This window comes from Zalophus californianus, chromosome 9 (assembly GCF_009762305.2).
Source record: "Zalophus californianus isolate mZalCal1 chromosome 9, mZalCal1.pri.v2, whole genome shotgun sequence".
In the NCBI taxonomy this organism is placed as follows: domain Eukaryota; kingdom Metazoa; phylum Chordata; class Mammalia; order Carnivora; family Otariidae; genus Zalophus; species Zalophus californianus.
Window position 1 is genome coordinate 99,351,929 of NC_045603.1, and position 16,097 is coordinate 99,368,025.

The 16,097-nt window shown below is 49.0% G+C and overlaps 1 protein-coding gene across 1 annotated transcript in view; it reads right to left on the minus strand.

Moving 5' to 3' along the window:
- Positions 1-284: 284 nt before the first annotated feature.
- The window catches only part of NTF3 (neurotrophin 3), a 67,527-nt gene continuing 51,714 nt past the window's right edge, over positions 285-16,097 (minus strand). Inside the window, exon 2 of the mRNA XM_027594582.2 lies at positions 285-1,385. Within this exon, the coding sequence (XP_027450383.1) occupies positions 591-1,385 (795 nt within the window). The 3' untranslated portion in view covers positions 285-590. The remainder of the gene's footprint in view (positions 1,386-16,097) is intronic.

A 16,097-nucleotide genomic window follows, 5' to 3' on the forward strand; every position in this document is an offset into this window, starting at 1 on the left:
AAGAGACTTCCAAAACTAAAATTGCCAGGTTTGTTGTTACTGTTCCGGGACCGTAACCTTGGAGCAAATCAGAGTTCTAACTGGCAAAAGTGACAATAGAGAAAAGAGAGCAAGTCCCCAACAGTGAACTTGGTGGCCAGAATGAAGTGTGGCGCTCAAAGCTACTGTGTGTCCTTCCAGTGGGCATGCCCACAGCGCATTTAATGAACTAATCAAACATGAAGTATACCAGGAGGGGGAGGGGCATCACTGTGTCTACACACAACTCTGACAGCATCTGAGTTTAACAAGTTTACTAAAACGACAGCCATGGCCTTGACAAATACTGAATGCAGAATACTGGTGTACATAGATTTTACAGAGCGTCTCCCGAGAGCCGGGTCACAAGATAAGGTTTAACAGATGGGAGAGGCCTGAGGGAGGGCAAGCACACGGATTTTATTGAGAAAAAAGCTTATATACTGTAGGGTTGCTGAAGTTTAATAAATAAAGGTCAACTTATAATATATAAAAACAATATAAACATTTATATGCTACATGCATATCATATAATTTAAAGTAATAATTTATATATGGGGAGAGATGCCGATTTATGTTCTTCCGATTTTTCTCGACAAGGCACACACGCAGGAGGTGTCTATCCGTATCCATCGCCAGCCCACAAGTTTATTGTTTTCTGACGTCAGTGCTCGGACATAGGTCTGGGACGTTTTGCACTGAGAGTTCCAGTGTTTATCGTCAATCCCCCTGCAACCGTTCTTGACAGGCCTGGCTTCTTTACATCGGGTCTCATAAAAATATTGTTTGACGGGAGAGTTGCCGGTTTTGATCTCCCCCAGCACCGTGACCTGGTGTCCCCGAATGTCGATGGCCGATGACTTGTCAGTTACCCACAGACTCTCGCTGTCGCATACAGAGTACTCCCCCCGGTGACTCTTGTGCTCGGCGTACCTCTTCCTCCGTGACGTTCTGTTGGCGGCCACGGGGCTGCCTACGTAATCCTCCACGAGATACAAGGGAGGGGGTTCCAGGGGGGTGCTGTCACTCAGCAGGACCCGGGGCGAGCTGTAACGTCTCTGCTGCCGCAACAGCTCTGTGTCCATCGCAGTCACGGGCTGGAATTCTGACTTGGCCAGCTCGCCCTGCTCCGGCCTGCGGGGAGCCCCTGCTTTGGGCAGAGTGCTCTGGTAGTTCTCCTTAACGTCCACCATCTGCTTGGAGAGCTTGTTTTTCAAGATATCTGCCTGGATCAGCTTAATAATCAGGGAATTTAGCGAGTCTTCAGGCAGACTCCTTTGATCCATGTTGTTACCTTGGATGCCACGGAGATACGCGAGAAATATCACATAAAACAAGATGGACATCACCTTGTTCACCTGTAAGATCTGAAAAGGAAACACAGGGGTTAATGGCAGGCTGTGGCAGCTGAATCCATGTCATTGTGGGTTGAGCAAGCCTGTGAGAGGCAGCAAGAACACCCAGCTCCTCTCTGATGTCCAGAGACCAGGGTTGTCCATCTCTTTCCTTGGGAAGTACTGCCTCTGTACGAGTCCTTTGAATCTCTAAAGTGCCTTTTCCTCCTACACTTCCACGTGCCTCTCCCTCAATAATCTTTCCTCTAGCATGGTGACTGTGTGCTAGGGAAAGGGGAGTGCGTGTGCGTGTGTGTGCGTGTGCACGCGCGTTTGTGTGTCTTGTGCTCGTGAATGACAGAGAGGGCAAAATAATTTTTTTTAAACTAAATAAACCAAAAACATGAGTGGCGAGGTCTTCAGTATAGAAGAGCTAGGGCTGTCCCCAGAACCCGGGTCCCCAAAAGCCTCCAAGGCAGAGGGAGGAGGAGGCTCGCACTTAGGACTTTCCCAGACAGAAATCCCCCAGGGCCATCTGCATTTGAGGTCTGCGCTTATCTGCAGACTTCTGTTGTGTGTGGATGACGTCCTGCCACTTCTTTAGCTATCACTTGAGCCTGAGAAGACCACGGTCCACTCCACCTTGGCAAATTATGAAGTTGTACCTGAAAATTATAAAGGCATATTTGCATTCTTTTAGCAACAGGAGCAGACTTGCAATGGTCTTAAGGAACATAGCTCTACCGCCCTCCCCCACACCTAATGCAGCTTCCGGGTCTCTGGAAGGAATACCCCGAGGCTGGGGATGGGTCAGATGCCTGCACACTGCAGCATCAGAATGGGCTCAACCCTGGCCAGGCCCCGTCTGGTGGAGCTGTTCTCCCGCCCTTCTAATGAGCATGAGGGCTGCTCCCCACTCTATGAGGGGGCCTGGCTGAGCTCTCCAACAGACATGCCTCACCAGGACACCCAGTCGCTTCCCAGAGACCCCTCCCCCCAGAGCACTACCTGCAGAAGTTGGAGGCACGGCAATAACCGGCTCAAGCTAATGGGCTGGACTTGCCCTGAACAGCAAGATTCCTTGTGGATTCCTTTTTTGTTTTTTCTTGTTCGGCCTTTTAATGTGAAGTTTCTAGTACACAGTGTTTCTTTTGGGGGCTGCATTTTCATTTTGCTATCTCCTCGTTTAAATGGTACTTGAACCCATCCACACTCTCCTTCTGTTGCCAGAGCAGAACCTGGACACGGGGTTTCTGTTGGGTCCTTATGGGATTATAGGGCTGATCTCCAGATACCTTTCCGGCTGGTCTCTCCCTCACTAGAGCAAAGCCCAGCTTTTCTGAAGGTTGGCGCTGGCCGGAGACTCTTCAGGCGGGGAGGGCTGGCAGCAGGAGCGATCTCCACTTGCACTCTGTGATCTACACCACCCCCGTGGGGTAGCCAAACCTTAGTTACCATTGCTACCACCTCACTGGCCCCCAGGGGCTCACGGTTTCCTCTTTAAGGCTCTAAGCATGGAAAATAAAAGCCCTTCCCTCGGTTCACCTTTGGTATTTGCAGAGAGACTTTAGTAAATCCAGGGGGAAAATAGAAGGGAAATAAACAAGAGAGACACAGTAATCAGAGAAGCGGCCCTGCTTACCAAGTACCCATGTCTGAGCTTGCCCACGCTAACTTGCTCCCGGGACTTCCAGATGCAGCCTCTTTCCCCGTCTTGTCTGAAGTACTGCTCTCTTGTCCCAAAGGCCAGCAATGCTGCAGGCACTTTGCTCCAACTTCCTCTTCCTGGCTCTTGGCCCACCTCTTTGATAAAGGGATCATCTTCCTTCCATGGGAACCACTTTTGTGGACAACTGACTCCTTCAAGGTCAAAGCTGAGAGAAGGATTCTAGCTTCGCTGCCCACCCCTAGAGACTTCTCTAAGAATCCTATTATCCTAAGAAAGTGGTTCCCACAGGATAACTACTCCCCCTCCCACTCTGCATATAACTGACAATTCCTTCAATGTTGCAGGCCCAACAAAATGAATCTTGAACACACAATGTATGGCATGCATGCAACTAGAATTGCATGCCCTTTCTCCCCCCTCCAAACGGAATACAGCTGCAATAAAGCAATTTGGGACTAAAAGTCTATCAGAAAACAATTTATTAAATCCTCCCAAAGCCTGGTCACTGTAAGCTAAGAATACACAGGGTACCTGCTCATGGGGAAATAGATCAAGGATGGTCAGCGAGGGGAGGTCCCAGAGGGAATGAGAATCGATGCACAGATTAGCCAGGAATGACAAGGGTGCATGGACGGGAAGAAAGACGGATGGTGCCAGTGGACTGGGGCTACAGAGGGAAGTGTCTTTATGGCTGGGGCCTGAATAGGAACCAAAGGGTTTAAGGGGTAGAAGAGCCATATAAAGGAAGCATTGAATCCAGCTCCTTCATTGTATAGATGGGGAAAACCTAACTGCAGTTGAAGGAGGAAGAGAAACGCACAGGATAGAGGGATCCTCTGCACTCCCTGCCTAGCTGCCCTTTTCGTCAGATTACAGCTGGGCAAGCACACCCCGGCCCCAGCCCATTTACTCTTCCAAAGCTGCCTGAAAAGCTTTAGGAGCCGTGTGCATGTTCCCTTCCGCTGGCATCCTTTCCTCACCTCTCCTGTTGAAATTACACTCATTCTTCAGTGCCCAGTTGGGAAGCGAGGCCCCCAAAAGCAGGCCTGCCAAAAGCAGCAACCACCACTTCCTTTGCATTCCTGCCGCATGTTTCCGATTGGATGTGGTGGCAGGTATGACAAGCCTCAGGGCTCTCTGTGTTTTACTCACTAGATTCCCTCTCCTCCATGGCCAGGAGCCCCTTCCCGCCTGTGCCTCCGCACTGCGTCCAGGCCACGGTGAATACACAGTGGAGGTTACGGTCTGGGTGCAGGGAGGCGGGGACGGAAGTTGAAGTCAGAAGAGCGACCTAATTTGGGGGGCTCACTGGAAAATAATTTAGAGGCAAGGTGGTCGCAGGAGGGGTGACGGCATTTGAGCCAACACTCCAAGCCCCCTGGGTGCATGCTCCATTGTCCCATCAGACCTCACTTACAGAACACATATCTGAAGATAAAATTCTTAAGAATTTCAAAATGACAACCACAAAGCATTAAACCCTGAGTGGGGGTCCCCTTCTTGAGTGCAGGGCCTGGGGCGATGGGCACTGGCAGCACACCCGTGAAGCCAGCCCTGGCTGCAGGAGCTAGAATGTTCCATTTTGGTGAAATTGTATGAAGGTAAGAGTAGAAAACCATTTTTGGTCAAGAGGAATGGGCAAAGCCCACTGAGTGCTGCATGGGAGGGGGGCACGTTCAGAGCTGTGGGCAGGAGCCATAACTTCAGCTGCAGTCTGGTGGGGAGAGCCTGGGGATGCGCAAAATGAAAAGGCTCTCATGACGACCTGCTTTCCTCCTCTGGGCAGTGGCAACCAAGAAATGTGGGAACCAAGGGCGCTTGGGTGGCTGAGTCAGTTAAGTGTCTGCCTTTGGCTCAGGTCATGATCTCAGGATCCTAGGATGGAGCCCCGCATCAAGATCCCTGTTCAGCAGGCAGTCTGCTTCTCCATCTGCCCCTTGCCCTACTCATGCTCTCTCTCTTTCAAATAAATAAATAAATAAATCTTGAAAAAAAGAAAGAAAGAAAGAAAGAAATGTGGAAACTAAATGGGGCAGTGGGAGAAGTCAGGATCGTCAGGATGGAACACTGTATCATGGATATGGCTCAGAATTGCAAAAGCATGCTGATTATAAAAAGCAGAATAACGTGTAGTTGATTTTATTACTATTTTTAGTTTCTGTCCAGACAATACTCACTGTTGCACCTAGGCGGACTGCTCCTACCACACCACCTGGCTGTGCACTGCCTCTGGGAGCCCTAGGCATTGAGTGGGTTAGAACCCAGGTCTCCTGACTCTTTTAGACAACTTTGCCTCTCTCGGGTCCCAAGCACAGAGACTCAACACAGAGGGGCACCTGGAGGGCTTAGTCCTTAAGCGCCTGCCTTCGGCTCAGGTCATGATTCCAGGGTCCTGGGATTGAGCCCTGCTCGGACTCCCTGCTCAGCGGGAAGCCTGCTTCTCCCTCTCCCGCTCCCCCTGCTTGTGTCCCCTCTTTCGCTGTCTCTCTCTGTCAAATAGATAAATAAAATCTTAAAAAAAAAAAAAGGAACAACACAAAGAAATCAGGCCATATGGGTGGAGGTGGGGGTGAGACACACATGAAAAATTAATAATGTAAGAAAGTTTCCAAATGCCTCTTAGCATTGGTCCTACCCATTTCTGGAGCTCCACGGTTTTTACCATCAAATCCAAAATCTTACCATGATACTTGAGAACAAGCTGTGGGAATAAATCATCTGTAGACTGGTAAGGGTTTCTAACCCACTTGTAAGGCTGCATTAAAACCCAGCACGGGTGCCTGTGGCCACCACCTTGATAATCTGCTTGTAGCTTTCTCATAGTGAGCATGTCCAAGAATGTTGCTACTAGACCTCTCCAAAACACAGATGTTTGAAGCTGGAAAGGACCCTGTGTAAACCCCTCATTTTTACAAGTAAGGAAACTGAGGCCCGGTGTGGGGACGGAGGGAGTCATCTAAGATTAGACCCCTCAGTAATGGCAGAGAGTGACAGAGGACACCCTGTTCTAAAGCTCAATAAATAAATGTGGCTTGGGCATCAGCAACATTATTGTGAGGGGTTAATAATGAAATCTACATGAAAGCTCTTAGCACAGTATCTGGCATGTAGCGGTACCCTGGGAATGTTTGTTGAACGTGAATTTGAGTTCTCTGCACTTCAGAGTTGCTGCATGCCTGTCCACACACATATACAAGGTACCAAGCAGCTGAAGTCAGGAATTCCTTTTCCACATACAGCCCACAGCAATCTGCACCAACCCAGAGCTTTCTCCCAAATGCCACTGCTAGCAAGTGCTTGGATCTCAGACCAGCCACACGAGTTGTGGGAGAAGAAAAGATTATCGCAAACTGGAAGCACAGAGAAGAGGAAAATCTCAAAAGCAAACAAGCACGGGAAGGTGTGAAGTGTTGTTTCTGAATAAACTGGGCGCAAGAAGAGCCTAGATCTGATCTCTGGCTCCTTCTGATCACCAGAACCTGCATCTTCCACCCCTGGGCTTTCCCCAGAAGGCTAGTTCCCTGGAGTGGGGAGTGAAGAAAGGAAGGCTGTCCCGGCTTGACCCAGGCAAGACACGTCAGTGAATTTTTCAATTTAGAAGGACCTCTATTCTCCTTCTCTTTTGGTCACTGTTAATAGAGACCCCCAACCAAGCATCCTGTTGTGTTATCATTGGCTGTATGTCTTCTCTTGTCTGAGGGGCCATGCCTTCTTCATCCACACGTGCCCGCTGCCTATCACGGGACTGGTCCATTGCAGAGTCTCAATGTCTGCTTAGTGAATGAGTGCCTACCACAATCGAGACCTGCCCAAGACACTGCTCACTGGCCCGAGATCCTGGATGGGCTTCTGCCAAGCCTGGTCTGGAAGCCACTCAACTCTGCCTTCTTTTCCCAAAGAAAATATAAGGCCTGGCTCTGAAGTAGGCCATGGTCCCCAGGCTCTTCTTGGCTATAATTGGAAAAAGACCTGTTAAAGACCTCAGTAAAACCCCCTTCCTACACTCTCCCCAGTGCCCATTTCCCCTGCTTGGAGTTTTCCAAGATCCTGACCAACTAGCAGATGCTATTTTCCTCACTTAGAAATGCTTTCCCACATATGGTGTTTTCTCAGTCCCTGGAGCAACATTCCTACAAGGTTTCACCATCCCTCAAAATATTCAAAAGAGAGCAATTTCTGATTTCTCCTTTCTGGCTCAGTTTACAACACACACACAGAGGGTTTTTGGGCAAAGCAGCTGAAATGGAAAAGAAAGCTGGATGGAGAGTGGGGTGGGACAGGACCTGAGCCCACAGCCACTCGTGTCTGTCCCCATCACACACAAACACCTGGGGCGCTCTCCTTTGACTTCCAATTTACCTCTCCACGACTAGCTTCCCAGCACCCGTGCCTCCTCCTGACCATGGACCTAGAGACCTTGTTTGCTGCCCACGTGTGGAGTGAAGGTTTAGCCTGGTTGGAGTGCGGGCATCAGGAACAAAAATGCGATGTGCCAGGGACCGATATACATTAACTCTTTAATCTCGGTAACAGCTCCTGTGAGGTAGGTACCAACATTCGCCATTTCAGATGGGGAGACTGAGGCACAAGACGGTTAATAACCAGCTAACAAGCAGAAGAGCCAGGATTTGATCACAGCCTGGCTCTGGAATTGATGCCCTTACGGATTATGCTATGGGGTCTGTCTGTCCCTGCTCTCGAACATTCCAGAGAGTTTATTTCCAGAGGAAGTTCAAGTTCCAAGGCTGGAACCAAGGCAGCTGCAGGTTGAGCACCTCCCCGGGAATCCTCAGCTCTGGGCAGAGTTTCTAGGTGTTTGAGGCTAAGTGTTAGGGTGGCCTCCAGACCAGGCTTGGCAGAAGCCCATCCAGGATCTCAGGCCAGGGAGCATCCTGCTTCTTCCTCTGCATATTCTCTGTGAAAGAACAAACTGCTGTCCCCCTTAGGCCCGATGTCCTCCAAGGCCAGTCCCTCTGCAGGTTGGCCAGTTCCTCTGCAGGTCCCCCATCCCTGCAGAGGCCATGTGTCATAGTGGACGGAGCACCAGATGCACTATCTCAAGGCCTGGCGTTGGTGCCAGCACTGGAAATGAGGGTGACTTACAAGTAAGGCATAGAGGCTGTGCTCTAGCTGTCCTCAGGGAGGAGGCATGAGATCAAGGTGGAAGCACTTTTTAATGTGCCAAGTTTTTAATATGCAAATTCAAGAGATTTCATTATTTCTGTTACGGCCACATCCTCTGGAGGCAAATGCATTTCTCTGGCTGGATTAACAAGGACACTGTCCAGCTGTATCCAGAGGGCCTAAATCTTTGGAGAATTCCTGCAGCTATGACATGGTCTCTGACTAATGCTAAGGGCCCCAAAGACTACATCCTGCCAGATAACCCTAGTATCTTGTTCAGGGACTGGAAAGGGGGAGAGGTGGGAAAGCGATAGATTTAAAATAGAATGACAAAAAGGAAAGGAATGTGGTGGAAATATTAGACCAAGGCCATATAGAAGACTGGCTAAGCTTGCTCCCCATATCTTAATCTTAATTAATTCAAATTGGCTTTGTTCGGAACCCAGGTCCCGAGGCCTGAAAATTAGTCAGTGGGGCCATATGAAGATGTTCTGACCCATGACAAGGCTGGTTGCCGGGAGAGAGAGATCCTGGGGGAACCTCCGCTGGGGATTGGTCTGGTCTTGGTTAATCTCTTTATTAATGATCCGGAAGCAGGAGAGAGCAAAAAGTGGCAGATTAATTAAAATGCACAGATGACGCTCAAAGGGAAGGTGCTACAAACACCGGTGAGGACAGATCAATTATTCCCCAGCACCCGTGAGGGTTGGCAGCCTGGAAATAGCACGATGAGATTCAAACTGGAAACATGTAGGTTAACTCACTGGGGGCAAGATGAATCCAAAACCAACAAGGGAGGGAAATGCTTGTAAAGGGATGAAGGGAAGGAGCGACTTGGAACGGCTACAAGGAGTAAATGAGAAATGAACTCACATGACTAGGGCTGTGTGGGTTTCCATGGCCCCGTCTTGTTCCCCTATAGCCCTACGGGTCTTTCCTAAATTCTACCTCATTCACTCTGAGCACGACTCTGGAGTGGTGGCAACTCTTATGTTGCCTGTCTTATGAAGCACAAAAGTACGTAAGTTGAGCTTCAGAGAGGGCAAGAAATAGAACCAAGATTGGAGAGCAAGTGGATGGCTGTCACCAAAAGATGCCAACCAGTGTGCTCTGCATTCCCCCAAACTGGAAGTGAACTGTGACCAGAGGAAGGAAGAGCTCTTCTCTGTGCTTCACTTGGTGACATCTCATTTGAGAGCCCTGATCCCTGGGCAGAACCCGCACCTATACAGTCAAAACTGGCGAGGGTAGAGTCTGGGAGATGGACTGCTCTCCTGTTCCTCTTGTTAAAATACTTAACTCCAGGTTCAGAAATTGTCCGACACGGGCAACACTTGGCCTGAGATCTGGGATCGGACAAGGTCCTCAACTTTCAGGGGCTGCTGGCTTCCCAGGGGAAACAAGGCACACAGTCAACAGGGAAGGCCTATTCTAGGACAAAACAAAACAAAATAGAGAACCTCAAAAGGTTTCCTCGCCTCCCTCAGAAAGAAATTTCTGAAGCTGGTCCCCCTTGGAAACCTGAAAATGAGGAAGACAGATTCCAGAATGGACAAGGAGCCCATATCCAAAAACCAAGCTCGATGCCCTGAGATGGAAGTTGAAAGCTGTGAGTTTGCTTTGCACAGCTGTTGGAAGAGGAATTCTACATTGTTCAAAGCATACTCTCCCCTCTGGCCCCAAGGCAGTGAAAGACGGAAGGTATGGCATATGTCAAAACAATGTGCCTCAACAGCTCCAAGAGCAAGGTAGTACAGTTATTCTCCAGGCCACGGAAGCCTCCGGCATGGCCCTGTCTTGGCAAAGAGATCTGAAAGGAGCTTGTTATGCCAACACAAGCCCCAGGAAATCCAGATTTACTTTATCCTTTGCATACTACATACTCTCATTTCATGGCCAGAGGGTGGACAAGGAAGGATCTGCAGAGAAAATCTGAGTCAATCCAGCTACTGGCCATAATGGCATGTATTTATACATGTAGTTTCTTTGTTCTGGGTACTAACACTGATCCACCACTGTGCATAAAAGTGTGCATGTATGGGTTTATGTGTGTGTGGGCATGGGCACCAACACACACACACACACACACACACACACACACACACACACTGTAGTCCCCAAGATGAGGATGCGTTACAGCCAGGCTCTTTCTAAATTATTGTGTCATTTAATATCCTAAGACATTTTGATTTTGGTTTTGTTTTCTGCATCGGGAGAAACCCCATTTTCCAAGTGTGAAAACACAGAAGAGAAGGTGGCTTCAGTTATATGGACAGTTGGGGGTACAGCTGGAATTCAACTCTTAGCATCAGAGAATAACTGTCCAAGTCAACCTTCTGCTTTAGATTTGTGCCTCGTGTTGGAGTTGGGTTTGGTCAGAAATCTGCATTACCTGCAAAATGCTATACAGCTGTAAGTTAATGTTATTACAAGGTAGGGGCTGCTGAGTAACTGATCTTTTTTTTTTTAAGATTTTATTTATTTATTTGACAGAGACACAGCGAGAGAGGGAACACAAGCAGGGGGAGTGAGAGAGGGAGAAGCAGGCTTCCTGCTGAGCAGGGAGCCCGATGTGGGGCTCGATCCCAGGGCCCCGGAGATCATGACCTGAGCCGAAGGCAGACGCTTAACGCCTGAGCCACCCAGGTGCCCCATGATCTTTAATAAATATAATAAATGATGATGATGATGATAAATTATTTATCTAGTCCACCCAGCCAAGGCTGGGTCTCAAAATGGCAGAAAAAGAATTTGGCTTCATCTTGAGAGCTGGAAGCCGAGGGAAATCCTGAAGCACAACTTCCATTCACAACTCTGGATGCCTCTTCCAAACCAAGACCGCAGCTGACTTGGCAACGCCCATACCTTTGTGCATCAACCAGAGCAGCGGCAGTGAGAATGGGATCAACCCAAACCATAATGGTTTGGCCCCATGAGGACTTGGCTGCAGTGTGGTCAGATGGCAGCCTTTCTCCTCCAGGCTTGGTGATGAGGCCCGTGTCAAATATAGCCTCTGTCTCCCCCTTAGGCTCCCCGCTGACCCCGCAGCCAACCTCCTTTAATGAGGATGAGGGATTGGCAAATGGTCTGGGGCTATCTTTGGCCTGGATCCCCACTCTAGGAAACTGTGAGGTCTGAAGACTTCCCATGCCACGGCTTCCTCCTACTCCTCTGGGCATCTCTCCCCTCTGCTCAGCCTGGCCACCATCATTCGCCTGAACACCCTGACAGACCAGGAAACCGAGGCAGGAGAGACGTCTATGTGACTTCCTGAGCCTCTTCTCACCCACTTGTAAAGTGATGGTGGGATGTGCACACAGGAAGAAAATCAATCTCCCACCCAAACCTGAGTGTGCAGTAGGCACTTCATAAACATTATGACTTGATTCCCAAACAGTCTACGGCTCTCTTTCTGGGCAGCTGGGCGAGACTGAAAACCATCCCAGAGTTTGTCCTCTGAAAGCAATTTTGGCACCAACGCTCTCAACCCAAAGCTGTCTTTAATCACAGACACAGTCATAATAATCGCTTGTAATAACAGCTAGCATTTACTGAGCCATGCCATATGCTAGGGACTTTGTGGGACACTTTACATGGATTATCTCAATTAATTCTCACAGATACGATTATTATCCCCACTTTTCAGTTGAGGAAACTGAGGCTCAGAGGGATTAAGGCATGTTGTCAGAGATCACACATCAACTGAGAGGCAGAGCCAGGGTGTGAACCCCTGTCTGGGTGACCCTGCGGGCCTTGCTTACAGCCAATAGTGCCTAACACCTCCTAGTTCATTCCAGAGAGTCTAAGAACCTGTCACTTGCTTGCAGTGAACTAGGCAGTGAGCGCCATGCTGGTATATTAATGCTTCTTTCCTTTTTAGAGAAAGGGACATCCAAGACAGGGCCTCTGAAATGTGAAGAGTACGTTTCACAGTCTAAGCTTGGTATCACCAATTCATAGTGGCTGAAAAATATACTGACGCCACGTATGGCTATTGGGCTCATTTATATACCCCCTAGCTTCCCAATAGGTAAAATGCTTCTTTCCTCCCTCCTTATTTGATGGTGAAGAAGACCAAGAACCCAGGGATTCTTTTTATAAATTGCTGGATTTTTTGAAGGTGGGATAGATTTCTGATTCTTTGGTTTTCTTTGTAGTATATTTGCAGTTGGCAAGGAGAAACAAAATAATGTGGATTCCTGGCACATTTCCTGCTCTGATTTATGGATAAAACCCAACTCGGCCACTAATGAGCTTTGTGGCAAAGAGAGAATCATTGCTCGTCTTAGGGTCTCAGTTCCCGATGATGCTTCTCCACAGGGTGCTGCTGGTCTTTGGGCAGGGTAGTTCTTCATTGCTCAGTCTTGTCCCCCCCACACGAAGCTCTGGCCCCCATCTACGGAATGCCAGTCATGTCCCCCCAGTCACGGTGACAACAGGAAAAACGCACTCACACTCTTGGAATGCCATCTCACCTGGGGAGGCTTTATCCCTCCTGGTTAGGAATCACATGATATAACATTGGTGGACTAAAGTACTGTGTTCTTAGTGGTTCTAAACCATTTTTGGATCACTGACCCTTTCCAGAATGTGACAGAAGCGAAAACATTTTTCCCCTAAGAAGCATACATGTGCGCATAAAAGAACAACTTTTCAGCAAATTTTCAATTCAGACTCCCTGAAATCTCACCCAGAGGCCCAAAGATCCTAGGTGAAGAATTCTCAAACTAAAGAATATTCCTTTCATGTTTATTTATTCATTGGAGAGAGTGAGTGTGGGCAAGGGCGGAGGGAGAGAATCTCAAGCAGACTCCCACTGAGCGCGGAGCCCAACACAGGGCTTGATCTCAAGACCCATGAGATCATGACTGGGCCCAAACCAAGAGTCGGATGCTTTAACTGACGGAGCTACCCAGGCGCCCCTCAAACTGAAGAGTTTTAAAGGTTCTTTCTAGATGGAATACTCTTATTTTTCTACTACCGTCTGCCAACCCTGAGCCATTTCTTTGCCAGACCAAATGATCCTCATTACTGGTCTCATTTTTGGGTCCTCCCCATTTCTCTGTGTCACTTTGAAGCTGTGGAGCCAGGTACCCACATCCTGATCCACTCAGATTCTCGTAGCATGGGAAGGTTATGGCAGGAAAGTGACCTGCCCCAAATGAAACAACAAATTAGTAGAAGAGCCAGAAATAGAAGCCAGCTCTCCAGAGGACCAGCCCTGTGCTGCTCATTTGGAACCAACACAGGACACTATATTTAAGAACACCAAGAGGGAAACCTGTCCACAAGGCTCACTGGCTGCAGAACTTCCTCGAGGAGGCAGAGGGGCCCCCTGTGAGGCTGACCAACATGGCACCTTCAACACTACAATGTGAGAGGGCTGCAGTGTTCATAACCTGACCCAGCCAGAGACGTAGCCCACAGAAGCAGAATCCTTCCCTTCTTCTTCCTTTCACAAATATCCGTGTTGCCTCAGCACCATCCCTCACATGATACCCACATTCCTCAAGGGCTTTGGGATTTTATGCGTTTTCCTTTCCATGTCTGATCCTGCCATCAGGCTGGATGGCCTCATGTCCACCCTGATGGCTTTTCCAACCCTTTGGTCTTTCTGTTCCTCAACGCCCCCAAGACCATTATGTTGGAAAACCTCATTGTTTCTGAAGAGCTTCTCTGCATTCCAACCAACTGTCCTTATGATTCTAAGGATGCTGAACAGCACATGCTCTGATAGCACATGCTCTCGGAAGAAAAGCTGGTCGCAGAACCCTGGAAGCTTGCGAGAGCTTTAAGCATAAGTAGAGGCTCTCTTGATATATCAGGTATTGAAAATGGGTCAATCTGCAGGAGAGTCTAGCCAGAAAATACACTGGGGCCAGATATCACACAGAAGCATGTTGTCAGTTTAAAAAAGGCTGCTCATTTCTGACACTCCTGTCTAGAGGTGCTGTCTACGTGCCCTCCCCTTGTATGTGGGTGCCTGTGGCAGTTTGACCAGTACAGTATAGTGAAGTCATGCTAGATGACTTCCAAGGCTAGGCCCTAAGAGGCCATGAAGCTTCCACCTGTTGTGGGAGCTCTGAGCTACTGCATGAATCACCTGACAGTCCCAAGGCCAGCATGCTGGAGAGGCTCCCCTTGATGGTCTTCTAGATGGCCCTGCCAAGGCGCGAGTCTTGCAAGTAAAACTGACCTAAATAATCCAGACCAGCCCGTCAGCTAACTGAATACCACCAAGTAACCTCTGTTAAGGCCACATGGCACAGAAAAATCACCCAGTCCAGCAGTCCCCAAATTCCTGACCCACAAAATCATGAGAAATGCAAAAATGGTTGCATTTTATGCCACTAAGTTTGGGGTGGTTTGCTACATAGTGAAAGTAAGCAAACACCCAGAGCTGGAAAAACTATATAGATTAAATGTGTCATTTGTTAGTTTCAAGGATGACATTTCATGAAATCTGCCCAGAAGCGTCTGAATAAATTCCTGGAGGACAGATCTAAAATGGACCTTTAGGACCACTGCCAGCACACTGCAGATGACTTGAGGCTGGAATTGTGAAGGGGAGGGGTCCCCTGGAGCCGCCAATCACCTGAGGGTGTGCTCCAGCTGGGGTGCTGCAGTCCCGATGGGCCTGACTGCAAAGTGGCAAAGCGGGGGTGTGTATGTCTGTGTGTGAGTCTGTGTATATATCTGTGTGTGTGTGTCCATGTGAATATCTGTGTGGATTGTGCACATCTGCATGTGAGTGTGTAATGTGTATGTATGTGTGTGTCTTTGTGAACATGTGTGTGTATGTCGGTGTGTGGGGTGTGTCTATGTGCGCATGTCTGTGTGAATATTTGTGTGATGTATGTGTTTGTGTGAATGTGTGTGTCTGCACAGGTGTGTGGTGTGCATGTCTGTGTGGATATCTGTGTGTGAGTGTGTAAGTGTGTGTGTGCACACACGTGGTGTCTACGTGTCTTTATGAATATCTGTGTGTGGTGTGTATGTCCGTATGTCTGCATGAGTGTGTGGCATGTGTGTGTGTGAACACCTCTGTGAATGTGTGTGTGTGTGGTGTGTGTCTGCATGTGATTGTGTGGAGTGTGTGACTGTATGCACGTGTGTGTGTGTGTGTGTGCAGTATGCTGGGAGAGGGATGCTGACAAGGGGAGAAAACCCAAGTGTTAAGAGGACTCCAAAGACGGGGGGGGGGCCTCCTCCCAACTTGTAGTCACTGTGAGACCCTGGATAAGCCTTTCCCCCATCCACCTTCCAGGCATCAGTTTGCTCTTCTAGAGTGAGGGGATCAGAATAAATCATCCTCAGATCATTCCAGTGCTATCAGTGTGCCCCCCAAAGGGGGTCTAAGGCAAGGCTCTGGGCTGATTCTCTTTCTGGCCCCCCTGCACACAGAGGATTGAGAGATGGCTCTGGGGGTCTTCCTTAACCCCCGCCCTCGCCACACACACGCACACACACACATGCACGCACCCACACTGCACTGGCTCTGCTCGTCTAAAGAGTAAGGCACATGGCTCCAGTGGCCTTCTTGGGTCCCTGTGAATTGGAAACATGTAAGGACAGGCAGGGGAGAAGCCCAGGAGACAGAAAGAGAAACACTGGGTCAAGTTTGCATTTCTCATTATTTCTCCAACCCTTCTCAAATTCCTTTTGTTTAGAAACCTCCTTGAGTTTCTGAAGGCTTCCCCTCCCCCATCCCACCCCTGAAAAACTCTAGGAGCTCCTCCAGCCTGTAACCCGTCCCGATAACACGTTCCATATGTCGGTCACTCTCTGCATGAAACGTTTGCACTCACTTTTCTGGTCATATTATCCATGGGCTCCCCACACCGCCTCTCCCTAGAACAGCCCATCCAGCCCCTCTCAGGCCTTCTGTTCAAGCACCGTGGGTTTGGGTCAGGCTGGAGCGCTCTGTGCTTTCGGGCCCAGGCCAATCCCCA